Raw genomic sequence first — 21,376 nt, 5'->3', positions numbered from 1 at the left:
AAGTTAAAACCAATCTGACTCCCCTTCTAACTGCTCATCAAAGTTGATATGGTCACCAGAAGCTACTATGTTGCCAAATCCAATGGAAACTCTGTTTTCATTTCTGAGTCTCTGGAATAGTCAGTACAGTTGCTAATGCTCTGTCCTTGGATTTTTCTCTACTGAGCTAACGCCTCCTTTTTAGTCTTAAAAACATTACTGCATTTTAATGTAGTCCTTCTGTGTGCAGTTTGTGTGGCAGTCACTTTGCTGGCTGAGTCATCTCCCTGGCCTTTGCGGGGGGGGGGGGGGGGGGGCTAGAGGGGGGGTTTGCATCAACTTTTTTCCAAAACTGTGCTGCTTACTTCTTAGGCATACTGGTAGTTCTTCATTCCCCAAAGGTTAAAGTTAAAAATATAATCATACTAATCAAACCAATACTGAACCCTAGCAGGATACTGCCCATAAGTCCTGGATCCAAGCTCCTTAGTTTCCACTCAGATTCCCATACAGTCTTTGAAGATCCTTAAGCCTTCTTCACATCCCCCTTCCTCTCTCTGGTCAGACTGACTTCCTCTGTTGCTGCCTAGGTCATGCATGCTATGTAGAAGGCACTCCACACCTCAACCAGCTGTCTCTCCAAGCAGTCGTTCCTACCCTCTGCTGATCACTCCTCACTCTGTAGATGAGGCTCCCCTTCATCTGCCTGCCTCTGCCTCCTGAGTCCAGGGATTAAAGGTGTGTACCATCATGCCTGGCTCCCGCCTAAGTCTATTTGAATGCACTTTTTCAAAACCAGATTGAGTTCTCTATTAGAAGATCTCATGGTCCTCTTATTAGTTTGCCACAGGGTCTCCGTGTGTAGCCCATGTTTGCTTCTAACTTGAAGTTTTGCCAAGTGCTGGAGACTTGGGGTTCTATACCTAAGAGAGAGAGTGTGGATTGTTTTGTAGGCGTGAGCACACCTGTATGTGGAAGCCCAAGGATAGCTTTGTGGGTTAGCTCTTCTACCTTTCTGTGTGTTTGGGGGTCTGATTGAGGTCATCAGGCTTGCATGACCAACATTTCTGCCTGCTGAACTATCTAACCAGCCCCCAGCTTATATTTTAAATACCTTAATTTCCTATAATTAGGTTTTTCATAAGAAGTTCTGAGATCAGAATTTTTTAAAATGTAGCTAGGTTCTGAGACTTTTGTTTTTGACGTTAAGGTTTTTGCATTCCAAATGAATAGTCACTTACTGGTACCTTTGAAATAAGCCTGAACTTAGTTCACAGTAGCAGAATGTGTTAAACTCCACAGCAGACTAGATGGGCTATAAACTTAAGTGTTTTGCTCATGTTGCCTTAATCCTGCCCCCCCCACCTTCTTTAGTTGATTAAGCACCCCAGAAGTGGGAAGGTACTCCAGGCCTGCTCACTCAGGCATCCCTTTCTGAAGTCCAGGCCTTCTGTCAGCGTATTGTTCTCATCACTAATTACTGGATTTTGTTTCAAAGAGTTTTGTGCATGGTATACAAATGTCCTGTCTTATCACTGAGATATAATCCACCCTCATTTGTGTTTTACCATAATGTAATTTATGAAAATTATGAACTCCACCAGTGAGGAAACATACTACATTCAGTTTTACGCACCAAGACCCAGAACAGAGTATGACCCTAAAACAAACAAGCACAATCTAAATATTCCTTGAAGCTTCAAAACAAAAGGAGTTAACAGACTAATTCTCTCTTCAGCCCGGTCTCCTCTTAATTGCCTCCTACTAGTTCTGGTTGGAAAGGAGGGACTGCTGAGTCCTCCCCTGTGGCAATCTGATCCCAGCTCTAGTACTCTTGCAGAGTTGTCATGGTAACCAGCACCCTTTCCCTCTGAGCCACATATTATACTGCAGCGGGCTTCTCCTGGAGAAACCTCCCTCTGCCTGCCACTGTTCTTCTTCAAAGCCTATTCCAGATACAGATTTAACTCACAATCTTTAATTTGAAGCCTGTGAGTACTAAGTACAAAAGTCAAAGCTGCCATCAGCCCATCCCATACCCCTCCTGTTAATAATGCTGCATGCACAGGTGATGCTTGGTCCACTCTGGAATCGCTGCTGCTTGACATCCTCAGCCTGCAGTGCTGATGCAGCACTCTGTGAATCTGGCTATGGCTGACAGGAAGTCATGATTGCTTCTGGCACGCCTCTCTCAACTGAAAGTTGTAGCACTGAGCTAGCTAGACTGGAAGCATTCCACAGGGATAGCACAGTGCGTGCTTTATCTCTAATTTAGGCCTGGAGCTTGGAGGGAAGGGATTCAGCTGTCTTCCCAAACTGCATGCAACTTGGAACACCAGCTGCCTCTCTACTTCACCCCCAAAAAAGCTGTTGTTTTCTCAGGTAGGTTGCCTATTCCGCTCTGTTAAATAGACCAGGAACATCTAATATGTAAGATATTGACCCTTTAAAAGATTGAATTCATGGTATGGTGACCTAATTAAAGCAAACTGTGTGTTGAGATTGAGAATCTATTTTTAATGTTTCAGTTCATGGCTTAGGAGGAGCAATGTTGAAATTAAAATTAGCAGGCATGATGGCTCGATTTTTTTTTTTTTTTTTTTAAATCACAGCACTCAGGAGAGTGAGGTTGGAAGATTGCTGTGAGTCCTGCAGAGTAAAGTTTCAAGTTACACAGTCTAGAGTGAAAAAGCCTGCCTTAAAAACACCAAATCTAGGGATGGGGTTCTAACTCTCTCTGGCCGGCCGGCCTGCCTGCCTTCCTTCCTTCCTTCCTTCCTTTTTCTGAAATGTGGTCTCACTGTACAGTCCTGGAACTCTGTATATAATCAAGACCGGCCTCCAACTCACAGAGATTTCCCACTTCTAAATTGTGGGATTAAAGGCATGAGCCACCACATCCAGCCTAGAACTTCACATTTGTTATTTTGTCCGTCCCCCACCCCCACCCCCAGCTGAGGACCGTACCCAGGGCCTTGCTCTACCACTGAGCTAAATCCCCAACCCCCCACTGAGCTAAATCCCCCCCCCACAACCCCGAACTTCACATTTAATTGGCAAAATCTTTAAGACACTCACTTGGCGTTACTCAAGCTAAATGACCTTAAGGATAAAGATCTTAGAGAAGAGAGTGGGGAAGGGGACATGTGCCATCCAGAGACTTTCCAGAACTCTGCAGGACTTTACAGTAGTCCACAAACTTTCCAGGACCAATTTATAACCTTAAAAACTTCAGGGGATGAGGTGGTGGTTTTGCTGGGTGGTGGTGTGCAACCGTGCACTCAGGAGGCAGAAGCAGGCTAATCTTTGTGAGTTTAAGGCCAGCCTGGTCTACAGAACAAATTCTGGGACAGCCAGGACTACAAAGAGAAACCATGTCTAGTAAAACTGAAACAAACCAAAAAGTATCCCAGGGGCTGGAGAGATGGTTCAAATGGTTAGGTGCACTTGTTGCTCTTACAGAGGTCCCTGGTTCAATTCCAAGCACCCACATTTTTGCTCACAGGCATCCCTATAGTTTAGTTCCAAGGCATCTGATGCCCTCTTCTGGCTGCCTCAGGCACTGCATGCACATGGTATACATAAGCATACAGACAAAACATACATTAACAATAAAATAAATCTTTGTTTTTTAAAAGATTTCTTTATTTCATGTATGAGTACACTGTAGCTATCTTCAGATACATCAGAAGAGAGCATTGGATCCCAATACAGATGGTTGTGAGCCACCATTTAGTTGCTGGATCTTGGGAAGGGCAGTCAATGTGCTTAACCTCTGAGCCATCTCTCCAGCACTAAATCTTTGTTTTTGACATTGTAGTGTCTACCTAAAAATACAGCTGGATTTTCATAACTTTTTCTTCAATAAGCCTGTCACATGTTCTATGATCTCTGGACCACACTTTGAGAATTACTGATACAATGTAACCAACACGGTGAAATGGAGCAAGTGCTACTGTTGATGACTGTATCACTTTAAACAAGAGACTTCTCCTCTGAGTGTATTTCTTCCCTTTTTGATTTTTATTTTATTCCGCTCTAAATGGAAGAGAAACATTACTGTTTTATAGCTTACAGGGCGAGTAGGGATTAATAGACTATTATATGCTAAGTGTCTGCTATTTGATAGGTGAGCAGTAAACTGTATTTTTAGTTAAAATACCAAGGGGTGGAGCCAATGAGATGGTTTAGGCACTTACTGCACAAACCTGGCTGATTCCTGAAACCCAGGTAAAGGTGGAAGAGAACTGACTACCTACACGTACAAATACACATACACACAATCCTACACACACATCAGGCCACCACACACATACTCTCCCTCTCTCTCTCTCTCTCTCTCTCTCTCTCACACACACACACACACACACACACACACACACACACACACACGTGTACCAAGGGGAGACCTATATTAGTTTGGGTGGGTTTTGTGTATATCGGTGTTTGGTTGGTTTGTTCCATTTCTCTCCTAATGACTGCTCTGTGTATTTCTTTAAGCTATGGTTCATTTTAAAGTAGTAAATATATTATCTTTTACCATAACTAATATTTTTATTAAAAAAATAAAAATAGAGCTGGAGAGATGGCTCAGTGGTTAAGAGCACTGACTGCTCTTCCAGAGGTCCTGAGTTCAAATCCCTGCAACCACATGGTGGCTCACAACCATCTGTAATGAGATCTGATGCCCTCTTCTGGTGTGTCTGAAGACAGCTACAGTGTACTCATATATAATAAATCTTTTTAAAAATCAAAGGAGAGGGGGTTGGGGATTTAGCTCAGTGGTAGGGTGCATGCCTAGCAAGCGCAAGGCCCTGGGTTCGGTCCTCAGCTCAAAAAAAAAAAAAAAAAATCAAAGGAGAGAACTTAGTAATTAGAATGGTTGGTCGTCATCCCCACCCCCACCCCACCCCACTTGACCAGGCAGTCCTGCTTATTTTCAGGCCCCCAGCTTTCACGTGGTGTACAGGCAGGCACCTAAAGTTTTTGTTTTGTTTTGTTTTTTGTTTGTTTGTTTTTGGTTTTTTTGTTTTTTTTTTTTTTTTTTAAAGAATGGCAATTGAAACCTTCACCTTTGGTTTTTTTTCCATTTAAACCCAAAATCTCTACTTGGGTTATTTGGGGGGCCAGGAGGGAAACAGGGTCTTATGTGGCCCAGGCTGAAACTCAGTATGTATTGGAGGATGAGTTTGAACTTCTGATCTTTCCTTACCTCTGAACCTCTGAGCTTAAGCCACCATGTATACAGTGCAGGGATAGAAGGGAGGGTTCCTGCATACTGGATACCCACCAGTCCTGATGCATTCCTAGCGTGCTCGCTGCTGCCGGTTCTTGATGTTGACATGGTTCATCTTAACTGGGTCTGGTGTTGGTTGATACTTGTTCAAGTGACTTCCAGGAGAGCCACAGCCACCACATTTATGTTACAGGCACTAGGCACCTATACTCGTACAGAACACCTAGAGGGATAGAGCTTTTCTGGTACAGAACCACAAAGGGCCTTTTGCTGTAGTCATTTGTTGTCATGGCTTTTATTAGCACCTGAGCTGGGCATGATCTCTGTCTTCCAGAGACTTTTAATCTGGAGTGTGGGAAGGGATGCATAGGTAGTACAGGAGAGCTGAGGGGCGTTGCTGAGGGGCATTGCTGGGTTTATTAGCCACCAGCTTCAAGGTTCCAAGGTAGAACCTTGGGGTTATTACTTGACTTGTTTGATGTATGTGGTTTTAGTGGGTTGTTTTGTTGTTTTTTTCCACAGGACCTCAGGTAGCTCAAGCTATCTTTGAATTCTCTGTCACCCAAGAATGACCTTGAACTTACCCTTGTGTTCATATGTATAGTGTGTGTAAGTGCATACACCAATGTGCATGTAGAAGCCAGAAGATAACCTCAGCTATTTTTCCTCTGGGGCCATCGTTACTGACCTAGTAAGCTAGGATAGTGTGCGCACAGCCCCCACCTCGATCCCTCTGTCTGTTTCCCCTACTGCTAAGACTTACCAGTCTGTCTACCACGCCCAGCTACTGAGCCACATCCTCAAGCTCTTTGTGCTATTTTAATGTCCTGTCCAAGGTTCCGCTAAACTTCTGAGTTCTCCACTGCCAGGCTTTACATATGTTGGGAAGCAAGGAGGTAAGAAATCAATTTAGTAGTTGGTACAGAAATACAGAATGCTGAATAAAATCAGACTCAAAACTCAAATTGAAACCCAGTTGACAGGGCTAGAGAAATGCTCTGTGGGTAAAAGCATTTAGCAGGACTTGTTCCCAGCACCCACACAGGGTGTAACTGAAGTTTCAGAGGATCTTATGCCTTCTTTTGGGTCCCTAGGTGTTATGTGCAGGAAGAACACTAACACATACAAGCCTGGATTAGATTGTCCTGAGGGTATGTCTATGAGGTTGTCTTGACTGTTAATTAATATAGAAGGGCCCAGTCTACTCTTGCAGTACCTAGTGGTCCTGAACCATATCAGAAAGCTGAGTGTAAGCAAGCTAGCTAGAAAGCAGCAACCTTCTTCATGGTTCCTGCTGTGTCTTGGCTGTGAACGAGTTCCTTGAAGTGAGTCAGAGGTGATGCTGTGTAGAACAGCAAACAAGCCTGCCTTTAAGTTCCTGCCTTTACTTCCCTCAGGGATGGACTGTGACCTGGAATTATAAGGTGAATGAACTCTTCCCTCCTCTAGATTGTTTTTGGTCAGTGTTTTATCACAGCAATAGAAATGAAACTACAATGTAAATGATACCAATGGCTTTGTGATGGCTCTGGTGGAAGAGCCTCTTTTTCAGTTGAATTCTCCAAACTAGCAGTTGTATAAACCCGTAGGCATATAGTGTTGTTAAATCCACTAAAAAGGTATTTTTCATGGGGCTGGGGAGATGACTCAGTGGTTAAGAGCACTGGCTGCTCTTCCAGGGATCGTGAATTCAATTCCCAGCAACCACATGGTGGCTCACAACCATTTGTAATGAGATCTGATGCCCTCTTCTGCTGTGTCTAAAGCTACAGTGTACTTACATATAATAAATAAATAAATCTTTTTTTTAAAAAGCTATTTTTCCTTTTTAAAATTATTTTATAATTTTTATTTTATGTATATAGATGCTATGTATATATGTGGTGCACCACATATGTGCCTGGGGCCGAAAGAGGCTAGAAGAGGATATTGTATCTTCTGGCACTCAGAGTTGGTTCTGAGAAGCCATGTGGGTGTTGGGAATCAAACCTGAGTCCTCTGGAAGAACAGCTAATGCTCTTAACATAGCCATTTCTCTACTCTCCCTGTCCTTGCCTTTTTTGGGGACAAGGTCTTACTGTATCTTCCTGGCTAACCTGGAACTCACCCTGTAGACCAGACTGACCTCAGATTCTCAGATCCGCCTTTGCCTCCTGAGTGCTGGAATTGAAACCCCAGATATCCATGCATGACAGATTTTTCTTCTGACTTTGCTAGAGTGTGTCTGAAAGCACTCTGTATAAAGTGCTAGCAGTTTCTGTTTCCCACACTTCCTGTTAAAAAGCCCTATAATCTCACTCTCCCTTCAGAGCCTCACCTCTATAGTAATCTCTATGCTAGTTGCTTTCCTCATCTGCTAACTCTGCCTGGGAACCAGGAAGTGAAACACCTCAGCTCAGAGAAAAACTAAAACCAGATGTGGTTAGCTCCCGTGACCCCAGCTCTGGACAGGCAGAAGCAGTATTGCCATGAATTCAAGGCCAGCCTGGGCTGCAGAATGAGACCCTTTCTCAGTAAATAGTGAGGCGACAAATGATACTGATGAAAGGGTTAAATGCCAATCTTTAAAAATACAAGAGAAGGGGTGGAGAGATGGCTCAGCAGTTAAGAGCACTGACTGCTCTTCCAGAGGTCCTGAGCTCAAATCCCGGCAACCACATGGTGGCTCACAACCATCTGTAATAAGATCTGATGCCCTCTTCTGGTATGTCTGATGAGAACAGTATACTCACACATATTAAATAAATAAATAAATAAATCTGTTTTAAAAAAAAAAAAAAGCAAGAGGAGCAACACTAGGAGCAATGAGGGATGTGGAACCATCTGATCACTTCCTGGTTCTGGGCATCAAACCTGGGCCTCTGGCATGCTAGGTGAGCCATTACCATTGAGCCACACTACCAGGGCACACCTCTGATTCTTGCTAAGCAGTAGGATGGAGTGGGCAGAGCTGTGGTAGCTCCAAGGATTTTGTGGGAAGATTTAAGAGCCTTCTTTAAAACCATGTGTGTCTGTTATGAGACAGGCAGGGTCTTATATGTAGCTCTGGTTTCCTGAAACTCACTCTTTAGACCAGGCTGGCCTTGAACTCACAGAGATCTGCCTTGCCTCTGCTTCCTGAGTGCTGGGGTTAAAGGTGTGCATCGCTAACACCTGGCTCATGTGTCTTATTTGTGTGCTCTCCTCCTTCCCTTTTCTTCTATAGCCTTCAAGGAGGCTGTGAGAAGTAGCAACCATGTCTGATTTTGTGGAAAGTGAGGCTGAAGAGTCAGAAGAAGAATACAATCATGAAGGCGAGGTGGTACCTAGAGTCACCAAGAAGTTTGTGGAAGAGGAGGATGATGGTGAGGAGGCCCCAGCCTCAAGCTTCTCCCCACTATTCCTAAGCTTTGGATAGTTGGATTCTTGCTGATGAAAGGCTCAGGCTGAGCACAGAAGTTCTCACACATGAGGTACCAGCTTGAGAACCTTCAGTCACTGTTAGAAACACATAGTCCATCGCTCTGCTGTATACCAGACGCCGTGTTTAGAAAACTAGGGAGACAGTCAGACTCAGCTACTGTTTATGCTAGTGGGAATGTACATTAGTCTGTGGGACAGACAGTGAGCTAATAAATCTGTACGTGATGCTCTCCGCTCTTAACCCTATGAATGCTTTTTTTAAAAAAAGATTTTATTTATTTTATGCATATGAGTACGCTATAGCTCTCTGCAGACACACCAGAAGAGGGCATCGGATCCCATTACAGATGGTTGTGAGCCACCATGTGGTTGCTGGGAATTGAACTCAGGACCTCAGGAAGAGCAGTCAGTGCTCTTAACCAACCACTGAGCCATCTCTCCAGCCCAGCCCTGTGAATGCTCATGTGCCCTGTTTTCTAACTTGTAGATTCATTCTCAGAGTAGAATTGTGTAATAACATTAAAGGGAACGGGTATAACTTTTCAGCCAAAGGCTACAAGACAGAATGCAGGTGCTGAGTCTATGCATTGAGGAAAATAGGTTACAGAAGGTGTAAAGCTTCTAGTAACGCTTTGAGGGAGCCAGGTGATTGGGAATACCATCTCTTTTAAAGACAGATGGTGGGGTTGGGGATTTAGCTCAGTGGTAAGGCCCTAGGTTCGGTCCCCAGCTCCGAAAAAAAGAAAAGAAGAAAAAAAAAAAAAAGACATGGTAAGGAGGGAAGGAAGCCTTCCTTTGCAGGTACCATGGTTCCAAGTGCTGCATTGTACTGTTAGAGGAGGCAGAGAATGAATTAGACGCCACCTAGTCACTGGGTTTAGGGCAGGTGGACAGTTGAAGTAAGCAGGTGGTCTGCACCCATCCGCTTCCCAGTCTCATGCCTCAATTGCACGTGATTTCAGATGAGGAGGAAGAGGAGAATCTAGATGATCAAGACGAGCGAGGCAACCTGAAAGACTTTATTAATGATGATGATGATGAAGAGGAAGGAGAGGAGGATGAAGGCAGTGACTCTGGTGACTCAGAAGATGATGTTGGCCACAAGAAGAGAAAACGCAGTCAGTCCGCATGCCATCTGAGGCTGGGGGAGGGGGAAGTCACAGTGGAGAAGAGCCTTATCTCATTGTGGGCACACTTTGTTCTCTTTAGCATCCTTTGATGACCGCCTGGAAGATGATGATTTTGACCTCATTGAGGAGAATTTGGGTGTTAAAGTCAAACGAGGAGTAAGTGCTTTCTTGCATTATCCTTTTACCTGAGTAGTTTGGGGTCACCAGGGAAAAGAAAGATGCCAGTAGCATAATGCTTTGGGGTCCACATCTAAAGTGTATTAGAAAAAGATTTGTCAATTTGCAGGAAGGGCCTTGAGGCTGATAAACATCACTCAGTGTGTTCTTTCCCATCTCACTTGATAAATGCAACTGTGGTGGGAATTTAGAAATGAGCCTAAATAGCAGGTGTCCTGACATTAGACACACACAAACCCCATTCTAAAAAAGCACATTTCTCAACACTAGCAAAAATACCGACGTGTCAAAAAAATGTCTGATGATGATGAAGATGATGAAGAGGAATATGGCAAAGAGGAACACGAGAAGGAGGCCATTGCAGGGGAAATCTTCCAAGATGAAGAAGGGGAAGAAGGGCAGGAGGCTGTAGAGGCCCCTATGGCTCCTCCAGACGAGGAGGAGGAAGATGATGAAGAGTCAGGTACGTGACAACTGTTGGACAGGGAAGCCAGCATCGGGTGGGTGTTGAGACTTCCCGGTCCTTAACCAGTGCCTCCCCAATTTTCTTCTCAGCAGGAACCAGGTTTATCCACTGAGCACTAACCTGTTTCTTGTCCACCCAGATATTGATGATTTCATTGTGGATGATGATGGACAGCCTCTGAAAAAACCGAAATGGCGAAAAAAGCTTCCTGGATATACAGATGCGTAAGTGCACCCTGTTGCCATGCAGTGATAAAGACACTGAATGGGCATGTGCCAGAATTAGAATATCCCTAACTCAGGGGTTGGGGATTTAGCTCAGTGGTAGAGTGCTTGCCTAGCAAGCGCAAGGCCCTGGGTTTGGTCCCCAGCTCCAAAAAAAATTAAAAAAGAATATCCCTAACTCGGACCTGTTCTGTGCCTCAGATCACCGCTGCTAGGCAGTGATCCATCTCCTCCTACAGTCACCGAGCACTCTCAATGTGTGAATCCTTAAAAGATTAGAATAGATTTCCACGTGAGCATGAGTCCAGCATCCCTCTGCTGCCCCTGGTATTCATTAATAGATGCCTGCTCACCTGCATCAACCCATCAGAGTCTGAAAGGGTTTATTGTTAGGGAATGCACTAGTGTCTTGGCATAAGATGGTTCAACAAGGAGAGAAAGGACCCAACCAACTATCTGTGGTGTTGTTCCTGCCTCTGGCAGGTATCAAAGATAGGCTTTTATCTTCTGATAATAGTTTGCCTTGGAACCTCCAGGTACCTACTCCGCATTGAGTGTGCTTTTCCACCTGGCTCTCTCTTTGCAAAGTTTCTGGGCAGGGGCTGCATTTGTCCTCTCCACTCTGAGCCCACTGCCCCTTGCTCTCACATACAGAGCCCTGCAGGAAGCCCAGGAGATCTTCGGTGTGGACTTTGACTATGATGAATTTGAGAAATACAATGAATATGATGAAGAACTGGAGGAAGACTATGAGTATGAGGATGACGAGGCTGAAGGTGAGATCCGAGTGCGCCCCAAGAAGACCACCAAGAAGCGCGTAAGTCGCAGGAGCATCTTTGAGATGTATGAGCCAAGTGAACTGGAGAGCAGTCACCTCACAGACCAGGACAATGAAATCCGAGCCACTGACCTGCCTGAGAGGTTCCAGGTAAGAAGCCACAGTGAGAAGTAGCCATTATGGACTTCGAAACCCATGTGACCCAGGGCCAGGGAGTCCCAGGATTTATTCTTTCTGGCAGTACTGAGGATTAAAATTAGGGCCTCATGGGTGATAAGGTTGCTGCTGCTGTTGGGTGATATCCTTGGTCCTCTTTGCTTTCTATTTTGAAACACTCACTTAGGCTGGCCTCCAACTGACTCTGTAGCCCAAGCAGGTCTTAAACTTGGGTTCCTCCTTTCTCAGCCTCCTTAGTAGCTAGGATTACGGGACTAACATTGAAGTAGCATTCTTTTGTTGCCTTTTTTTTTTTTTTTTTTTTAAAGACAGGCTCTCATGTAGCCCAGGGTGGCCTCAAACTCAATAGGTATCCAAGAATGACCTTAAATTTCTGATCCTCTTGCCTCCGTCTTGAGTTGCTGGATTATAGGCGAGCACCATCGTGCCGGGTTTTGTGGTGCTGCGGTTTTGGGAATGCTAGGCAATACCAACCAAGATACACACCCTCAGCCCTGAAGTGGGATTCTTAGCAGATCTGAAAAGCGCTCACTTCATGGCACCAGAAATGTGTGCCTGAGCATCACTTGCTTCTGACTGGAAGTGGTGTTTGTTTTTTCCTAAGCAGGATATAGCATAAAGATGTCTCATGCTCTTACCCACTACAGCTCCGCTCCATCCCAGTCAAGGCAGCTGAAGATGATGAGCTAGAAGAAGAAGCTGACTGGATCTATAGAAATGCCTTTGCGACACCAACCATCTCCCTCCAGGTATTTGAACTTGAGAAGCTGGAAAGCCGGCTAGGCCATTAGGAGCACTGTAGCCCTTGCAGAGAACTGGGGTTTAGTTCCCAGCATCCACATGGTGGTTCACAACTACCTGTAATTTAGTCCTAAGGGTCCTACTCCCTCTTCTGTGAGCACTAGGCACCCACTTGGTACACGTGGATACATGCAGGCAAAGCATTTGCACACATAAATAAATTTAGAGAGTTCTATGCAAACCAGAAGCCAGTTCATGGAAGTGAGAAGCTGTCCCTTCCCTGTGTGAGGCTTCCAGATGCCTGGAGTGTACATGTACATATAAGTGTGCGTGTACATATGAGTGTGTGTACGAGTGTGAGTGTGCATATGAGTGTAAGTGTACATATGAGTGTGCATATACATATGAGTACATGTACGTGCGATTGTACACATATAAGTGTGCGTGTACATATGAGTGAGTGTGCGTGTACATATGAGTGTGCGTGTACATGTGAGTGTGCGTGTACATGTGAGTGTGCGTGTACATGTGAGTGTGCGTGTACATGTGAGTACATATGAGGGAAATGTTTATATTCTGAAGCTCTGTGTGGTATGACAGAGGGTAGTATGAACTGCTGTTTGTGTTTGTTTTGCTTCTTACTCTAGGACAGCTGTGATTACCTGGACCGTGGGCAGCCAACTAGTAGCTTCAGTCGGAAAGGGCCCAGCACAGTTCAGAAGATCAAAGAGGCCCTGGGCTTCATGCGGAATCAGCATTTTGAGGTAACTCCTTGAGTTCTGATAGCCCAGTAGTTAGAAATTGATTAAAATTTAGAGGATGAGGAGTCCCTCAGCTTGGGAGTAGTAGGTGTGATTAGCAAGAGGCACTAGTGATCTAGGGGACAAGATACCCTGTTGGCAATTTACCTCCTCCACTAGGGAGAACCCTTCGCTGGACAGGCCAGTGGAGAGGTCTTCTTCTAATTTGAGTTTTATGGAGCTTTAGACTGGGGAATTACTGTCTTCTGGCATAAGAGATACTTGCACATCTTCCTTCTGGATGACAGTAGTGTCCTCCTGCCATAGGTACCTTTCATTGCCTTCTACCGAAAGGAGTACGTGGAGCCCGAGTTGCACATCAATGACCTGTGGAGGGTGTGGCAGTGGGATGAGAAGGTGAGATGAGCAAAAGGCCCACAAGGAGCTGAGAACTGGGTGGAGGAAAACCAATGTCCGAGTACTGCAGATCTGACCTCCAGGACTGCCAGCTCCCTGATTGGGGCTTTGCTAAGGGGAACAGCAAACTTGAGTCTCCAGCATTGAATTCCAGTCCTCACTTCTGCCTTTCTCTGCCTTAGTGGACTCAGCTGAGAATCCGCAAAGAGAACCTAACACGGCTGTTTGAGAAGATGCAGGCTTATCAGTATGAGCAAATTTCTGCTGACCCTGATAAACCTCTTGCTGATGGCATCCGGGCTTTAGATACTACTGACATGGAGAGGTAGGATATTCAGGGTTTACTCTGTTATGGGGAGACTCCAGGCTGAAGGCAGGTCCTCTGGAGCACTGTTACTTTGCAGAATCCAAATTGTCAATACATCAAAACCTTTCTTCTTTGTTTGTATTTATTTTTTAAAGACAGGGTCTCTCTATGTAGCTCTGTCTTCCCTAGAACTCACTATGTAGACCAGGCTGGTCTTGAACTCAGAGATCCTTCTGCCTCTGCCTCCCAAGTACTAGGACTAAAGGGCATATGCACCACACCCAGATAAAAGTGACCTCTGTAGCAGAGTGGTAGTCTACTTCTGTAATCCCAGTACTGGAGAGGAAAAGCTGGGAAGATCATGAGTTCAAGGTTAGCATGAGCTATACAACTCTATGGGGGAGTGATCTGACATTCATTTTGGTTTTCTGTATTAGGAAATAAAAAACAAACTGGTTTATTTACCAAAATTAAATTGTTCAAAGAATCAGAAAATCAAGCTAGGTGTGGTATCACATACCTATAATCCCAGCACAAAAATTGGACAACATAATGTCTATCTCAAAAACTAAAAAAAAAAAGGGAGGGGGGCTGGAGAGATGGCTCAGTGGTTAGGAGCACCGACTGCTCTTCCCGAGGTCCTGAGTTCAAATCCTAGCAACCACATGGTGGCTCACAACCATCTGAAATGAGATCTGATGCCCTCTTCTGGTGTGTCTGAAGATAGCGACAGTGTAATCATAATATTAAAATATTTTTAAAAGGGGGGGGCTGGAGAGATGGCTCAGCGGTTAAGAGCACCAACTGCTCTTCCAGAGGTCCTGATTTCAATTCCCAGCAACCACATGGTGACTCACAACCATCTGTAAAGAGATCTGATGCCCTCTCCTGGTGTATCTGAAGACGGCTACAGTGTACTTATTATAAATGAATAAATCTTTAAAAAAAAAAAAACTAAAAAACAACTGCAACAAAAAACACAAACAGGGGGTTGGGAATTTAGCTCAGTGGTAGAGCGCTTGCCTAGGAAGCGCAAGACCCTGGGTTCGGTCCCCAGCTCCGGAAAAAAAAAAAAAAAAAAAAACACACACACACACACACAAACAGAAAAGGTGTCAGGTAATCTGGTGGCAAATGCTTTTGCTCTGAGCAGTCTTACTAGCCCCTGTATCGGGTGTACAGATAATGTGCATTTATCCCATGTAGAGAATGTTGCTTAAGAAGAAATACTTTATAATTGGGAAGTAATTTGGGAGCCTGAATAATATGGTATTGGAGGGCAACAGATGGTGTTGGTGAGTAGTACTTACAAGCTGAGAGGGACTTTCAAGGACTTTGAACTTCACTAAGCACATGTTGGTGTCTGCCTCTTCCTTATACTTTTTTCTCTTGAGACAGTCTTATTATGCAGCCCAGACTGACCTCAGACCTATAATCTAGTCTGTCTAGTGATGAGATTACAGGTGTGCGCTGCCATACCTGGCCTTTATACATTCACTTCTATTAATTACCACTGATCATTTCAGTTTGTGTCAGTTTGTGCCCATATTTTGTGTTGTGTGTACATATTGTTACAGGATCTCATATAGTACAGTCTGGCCTCAAGCCACTAATACTCCCAGCTCTCAAGCTCTGGGATCCTACACCCAGCTTGCCTCTGGCTTCAGTCTTTAACTACTCAGTTATGAGAACTAGTAGTCACGGGAACTACTGCTCCCAACAAGATGCACTCCTTTAAGATATCTTAGCTGTGCTTGAGCTGTTGGCTCCTGGGAACTAGGCACCTTACAGCAACACTCCCCTAGTTACCAGATGCTGCATCTTTCCCCTTCAGGCTCAAAGATGTGCAGTCAATGGATGAACTGAAAGATGTCTACAACCATTTCTTACTTTACTATGGCCGTGACATCCCCAAGATGCAGAATGCCGCCAAGGCTAGCCGGAAAAAGCTAAAACGCATAAAGGAGGATGGCGATGAAGAAGGTGGGTGGCCAGAAAGAAAGCTCCAGCCTTGCTGGCTGGGGCCGGTGCCCTTGGAGCTTTCTCAGATCCTTGAAAGCGCTCAGAAACAAGAGCTGACTGCCCTCAAATTTTTTTCCCAGGTGAAGGTGAGGAGGCTGAAGATGAGGAGCAGAGGGGACCAGAGCTCAAGCAAGCCTCCCGCCGAGACATGTACACCATCTGCCAGAGTGCCGGACTAGGTAAAAACCATCTTCTTTGTCAGCTAGGCATTGTAGCTTTAAATAAAGAAAAGTTCCCATAATCCCCTGGTGGATGGGAACAGGAAAGAATGTCTCAGTTACTTACCCAAGACTCCATGAACATTTGGTCCCCAACCATCTTTATATATCCACTTCCCTATGATTATCCAAGGGCTTTTGAATTTCTAAAGTAGCTAAAGTCTTCCAGGTGGTTAAAGTCAGATTTCATTTGTTGTCCTTTGATGACCTATCCTGCCTGCTAATTGTCTTGTTGCCTCAAAACTCTGATTCCCAAGACAACTGCTGTCCCTCTGACCACTGAGCATTCTGCTGGCTGGCTGCAGCCTCACCTGTCACTCTTCTGTTTGCCGTAGATGGCCTAGCCAAAAAGTTTGGCCTCACACCTGAGCAGTTTGGGGAGAACCTCCGTGACAGCTACCAACGGCATGAGACAGAGCAGTTCCCTGCAGAACCTTTGGAGCTGGCCAAGGATTACGTTTGCAGGTGGGCATGCAGCAGTAGACCAGCAGGAAGGGTGACCTAGATGCTGAGACACTCTCATCTGCAGCTCCACTGTTGTCCCCACAGCCAGTTCCCTACACCAGAAGCTGTGCTTGAAGGTGCCCGATACATGGTTGCTCTACAGATTGCCCGGGAGCCCCTTGTCAGACAGGTGCTGAGACAAACCTTTCAGGAGAGAGCTAAGCTAAACATAACCCCAACCAAGAAAGGTAGAAAGGTAAGTTGGGGAGAGGATGACTGTTCTAAATGTGGCCACACTAAACTGCCATCTACCTGGAAACCAAGGCAGTCTTTTCTCCCATGAGCCAAGCACTGCCTACCTGCTAATGCCATCCTCCCCGTGTCTTTAGGATGTGGATGAGGCCCACTATGCTTATTCTTTTAAGTACTTAAAGAACAAGCCTGTTAAAGAGCTAAGAGACGACCAATTCCTCAAGATAGGCCTGGCTGAAGATGAAGGCCTGCTCACCATTGACATCAGCATAGACATGAAGGGAGTGGAAGGGTAAGTTGAGCTTTGGGCTGGAGGAGGTCAGAGGAGGGAAGACAGCTCTCAGGAATGTAAACCATTCTGAGTTAAGTGAGCTTGTTACTGGTTCACTCTGTTTGTCTGAGTATTGTGTTTTCTCTGTCAGAACTAGCGCTTCGTATCTTTCTTCAGGTATGGTAATGACCAGACATACTTTGAGGAGATCAAGCAGTTTTACTACCGGGATGAGTTCAGCCATCAAGTCCAGGAATGGAACCGGCAGCGCACTATGGCCATTGAGCGAGCTCTGCAGCAGTTCCTCTATGTGCAAATGGCCAAAGAACTTAAGAACAAACTGCTCGCTGAGGCCAGGGAGAGTGTTGTAAAGGTGAGGCCCACAAGCTCGTGCCTCTGTCCTCTCTGGGATGGTAGCAGGTGCTTAACCCAACCTAGCCCTAAACTCATTTTTTCTTCCCTTCCTTATTAATTGTATGTATGGGTATATGCACAAATGAGAAGGTCAAGGTTTCTTTTCTGAAGTTGATTCTCCCCTTCTACTATGTGGGTCCCATGGATTGAACTCAAGTTGTCGGGAGTGGCAGTGGGTACCTTTACCTGGGGACACGTACTCTGTGTGTAGCCCAGGCTGACCTTGTGATCCTCCTGAGTGCTTATGCCACCATACCTTAGCTTTCATTCTTCTTTGTAGAACTACTTGTAAGCCTGCCAAGTAGCTAGGAGCATTGCTCCCATTAAGACATGCCCTTGAACCCTTGACGTGCCTGGTGACCATAGTGTCTACTATGTTTTTCCTTTAGGCCTGTAGCCGAAAGCTCTACAACTGGCTGCGAGTGGCGCCCTACCGACCAGATCAGCAGGTAGAGGAGGATGACGACTTTATGGATGAAAACCAGGGGAAGGGCATTCGAGTCTTAGGCATTGCTTTCTCCTCTGCCAGGTACTGCCTGCCTTGCACCATCCCTCACTTGGTCTTTGACATTTTCTTCACATCCATGGTTCAGATTGCTAACTATTGCACTATTCTTTCCATGGCAGAGACCACCCTGTGTTCTGTGCCCTAGTCAATGGTGAAGGAGAAGTGACTGATTTCCTCCGTCTGCCCCATTTTACCAAACGGCGAACTGCCTGGAGGGAAGAGGAGCGGGAAAAGAAGGTAAATTTCTAGAATAAGAGTCACATGTGTGTACCCAGAATGCGCTCTGCCATCAGTGAGATCAAGTGTTGTAGTGTAAGCAGAACAACAACAGAGCCTCACATAAATAGGTTTATCACACATTAAGTATAAGCCAGAAGAGTGTAATAATTAGGGAATAGTATCAGAAATAGACCAGGCTGGGGGCTGGGGATTTAGCTCAGTGGTAGAGCGCTTACCTAGGAAGCACAAGGCCCTGGGTTCGGTCCCCAGCTCCGAAAAAAAAGAACCAAAAAAAAAAAAAAAAAAAAGAAATAGACCAGGCTGGCTTTGAACTCAGAGATCTACCTTCCTCTGCTCTTCCCGGCCCCCTCCATTGCTAAGATAAACAAGTATGCACCATGCCCAGCTGGCAAGTTCTTTTAAAACATAAAAAACAATAAACTACACTGTTTAGTGCTCTACTAATACTCTGATCCCCATTTTTTTGTTGTCTTGTTTGTTGAGACAGGATTTCTGTTGTCTTGCATGGCCTGGAACTCACAGAGATCCACCTGTATCTGCCTTCCAAGTGCTAGGTTTAAAAGCTGGCTCTTGATCCCCATTGTAATATTTTGAAATTATTTCATCTCTGGGAGTCAGTACAGGCAGTAGATGGCACTCGGTTACTGGGTGTGGTTTGCTTCTGGTGTGCAGCCAGCGCAAGGTCTTGTGCTCTTCTGGATCTGTCTTGGCTGCTTCTGGTCTTACTTACCAGCATCTGGGTCACACTGTCCTATGAGCTGAGAACCACTAGGGAATTAAGCCAACCTCTTCCTGCTTTTTTCTAAAGGGTGAATTTGAATATTTCTGAATTTCTTTATCTTTTTTTAATTTATGATAATCATATCTTAAAATGTTGTAAGAACCTCATTCTAACAAATAACAAAGTTAATTAGCAACTATGGTTTATGTTACTGTTGGTTTTGGAGGGGGGGTTCTTTTCCTCAGACAGGGTTTCTCTGTTATAGCCGTGGATCTCCCTTTGTAGACCAGCCTTGCTTCGAACTTACAGAGATTTGCTTGCCTCTGCTTCCCAAATGCTGGGATTAAAGACCTGCCACCATACCCAGAAAACTTTCCATGCTCAGAGCTGTTCAGCTACAATTTTCTTTTAATTCAGGCTCAAGATATTGAGACTCTAAAGAAGTTTCTTGTGAATAAGAAGCCTCATGTAGTTACTGTTGCAGGAGAAAACAGGTAAGGAGAAGCATGTGTCTCTGAGGCACTCATCTCTTGTTGCTGAATTGGGTACATGCCCGGAACAGAGACTTTGTGTCTGGGAGTGACGTTAATATCCTTGGGTTTCTCTGGAGATGTGGTTCTTCTTTGTCTTAAGGCTCTCCTCTCCCCTACACGTCAGTCAAGACACTATCCATTCCTGATGAAATACAACCTTTAACCAGTCCTCCTCCTCCTTGTAGGGATGCCCAGATGTTGATTGAGGATGTGAAGCGCATAGTGCATGAGCTGGACCAAGGCCAACAGCTTTCTTCTATTGGGGTGGAGCTGGTTGACAATGAGTTGGCCATTCTGTATATGAACAGCAAAAAATCAGAGGTAATGCTGATTCCTCACCTCAAAGGCTTGCTCTGGAAACTGCTTCAGACCTCATAGAGACTGGACAGGAAATACAGATTGTCAGGGTTAGGACTACACACCTTTTAGTTTACCCATGCACACACTTCCTAGGCTACCAGAAGTAGTTCAGATTGACAACTGCAGAGATTAAAGTGATTCTAGGAAAAGAAGATAAGAAAGTGGACTCTAGCCAGGGTGGTGTGGATTTCTCTTCCTTGTCATTGAGAACACCCTAAGGTTCTGTGACCTTCCTTTGGTTCTAGGCAGAGTTCCGTGATTATCCACCAGTTTTGAGACAAGCGGTTTCTCTAGCCCGGCGCATTCAAGACCCTCTGATAGAATTTGCCCAGGTGTGCAGCTCTGATGAAGACATCCTATGTCTCAAGTTTCATCCCTTGCAGGTGAGTAGGATTGGCAAGTAGGCCAGGTGGGTCAGAAGGCACAGTAACCTTACTTGCTACTGTGTTGGTAGGAGCATGTTGTGAAAGAGGAGCTGCTCAACGCCTTGTACTGTGAATTCATCAATCGGGTCAATGAGGTTGGGGTCGATGTCAACCGTGCCATTGCCCATCCTTACAGCCAGGCCTTGATCCAGTACGTCTGTGGCCTGGGACCTCGAAAAGGGACCCACCTGCTGAAGGTAGGTCTATTGATTAAAAATAATCATTTCATTAAGTATGAAGAATTTTTGCCAGTATGATTGACAGATCAGAGAGGTAAAGTAGGTTGTTGAGAATTACTCAGCCTATTGAGTGTCAGAGGCCAACCTCAGGCACTGGGGGCTGAACCCTGCTCCTCACTATACTGTTACTATTCTACAATGACCATAGGCCATGAGGGAAAAGCCAGAAGAGCTAAGTTTCTTCTTCCAATGGAAACAAGAAGGTTTCAGAGAGAGCTTCACCAGCATTCATAACATTGTTTGTCTAATGTGAATGATGCTTGCTCTACATATGTTGAGATACACTTTCAAGCCATGCACAGTTACATGTCATTGCCTTTTTGTTTCGTTTTGTTTCATTTTATTTGTTTGGGGTTTTTGGTTAGTTGGTTGGTTTTTTTTTGAGACAGGGTTTCCCAGTGTAGCCCTGGCTGTCCTGGAACTTAACTCTGTAGACCAGGTTGGTCCCAAACTCACCCTCCTAAGTGCTTGGATTAAATGTGTGTGCCACCACTGCCTGGGCTTGTTTTTATTTTTTGAGACAGTTTGATGTAGCCCTGAGTGGCCTCAAGCTTATTCATAGCTGAAGTGGACCTTGAACTCCTATTCTCTCTCACTCTCTGACATGCTAGCATTATATGGGTGTGCCACTGCGCCCAGCAATTCCTAGTCTGATAGGTAATGTGTAGCCCATTAAAGGCATCATTAGTTGATAACCTAGTGATGTCCCAGATGCTGAGTTTGTGACATAGAGTGTCTATCAGAAGCCAGAAAGCAGTCTCGGGAGACAGGGCCCAATTACTGCCCTACTCACTTCCAGCCCTCTTCCCTAGATTTTGAAACAGAACAACACTCGACTCGAGAGCCGGACTCAGCTGGTCACCATGTGTCACATGGGTCCCAAAGTCTTCATGAATTGTGCTGGCTTCCTCAAGATCGACACTGCCTCTCTGGGGGACAGGTGATACCCTCTGCT

The 21,376-nt window shown here is 45.1% G+C and overlaps 1 protein-coding gene across 12 annotated transcripts in view; it reads left to right on the top strand.

Moving 5' to 3' along the window:
* The window catches only part of Supt6h (SPT6 homolog, histone chaperone and transcription elongation factor), a 36,614-nt gene that overhangs the window by 2,142 nt on the left and 13,096 nt on the right, over positions 1-21,376 (top strand). The window contains exons 2-26 of one of the 12 annotated variants that reach the window (NM_001440113.1): positions 570-717; positions 5,738-5,824; positions 8,421-8,559; positions 9,580-9,735; positions 9,827-9,903; positions 10,195-10,387; positions 10,530-10,614; positions 11,269-11,542; positions 12,217-12,318; positions 12,958-13,074; positions 13,378-13,467; positions 13,650-13,792; positions 15,609-15,757; positions 15,877-15,975; positions 16,350-16,479; positions 16,564-16,714; positions 16,848-17,002; positions 17,159-17,354; positions 17,785-17,924; positions 18,023-18,140; positions 19,282-19,358; positions 19,583-19,718; positions 20,003-20,140; positions 20,212-20,379; positions 21,234-21,361. In NM_001440113.1, coding sequence (NP_001427042.1) covers positions 8,451-8,559; positions 9,580-9,735; positions 9,827-9,903; positions 10,195-10,387; positions 10,530-10,614; positions 11,269-11,542; positions 12,217-12,318; positions 12,958-13,074; positions 13,378-13,467; positions 13,650-13,792; positions 15,609-15,757; positions 15,877-15,975; positions 16,350-16,479; positions 16,564-16,714; positions 16,848-17,002; positions 17,159-17,354; positions 17,785-17,924; positions 18,023-18,140; positions 19,282-19,358; positions 19,583-19,718; positions 20,003-20,140; positions 20,212-20,379; positions 21,234-21,361 — 3,131 coding nt within the window. In that variant the 5' untranslated portion in view covers positions 570-717; positions 5,738-5,824; positions 8,421-8,450. Of the gene's footprint in view, positions 1-569; positions 718-2,254; positions 2,362-5,737; positions 5,907-8,420; positions 8,668-9,579; positions 9,736-9,826; positions 9,904-10,194; positions 10,388-10,529; positions 10,615-11,268; positions 11,543-12,216; positions 12,319-12,957; positions 13,075-13,377; positions 13,468-13,649; positions 13,793-15,608; positions 15,758-15,876; positions 15,976-16,349; positions 16,480-16,563; positions 16,715-16,847; positions 17,003-17,158; positions 17,355-17,784; positions 17,925-18,022; positions 18,141-19,281; positions 19,359-19,582; positions 19,719-20,002; positions 20,141-20,211; positions 20,380-21,233; positions 21,362-21,376 lie in introns of all 12 variants that reach the window. The other 11 variants (XM_087571948.1, NM_001440115.1, NM_001440114.1 and 8 more) reach the window with 11 other exon arrangements.

This window comes from Rattus norvegicus, chromosome 10, assembly GCF_021556685.1.
Source record: "Rattus norvegicus strain SHRSP/BbbUtx chromosome 10, alternate assembly SHRSP_T2T, whole genome shotgun sequence".
In the NCBI taxonomy this organism is placed as follows: Eukaryota; Metazoa; Chordata; class Mammalia; order Rodentia; family Muridae; genus Rattus; species Rattus norvegicus.
Note: the sequence above shows the minus strand (reverse complement) of the source record. Positions and strands in the feature narration are given on the sequence as shown.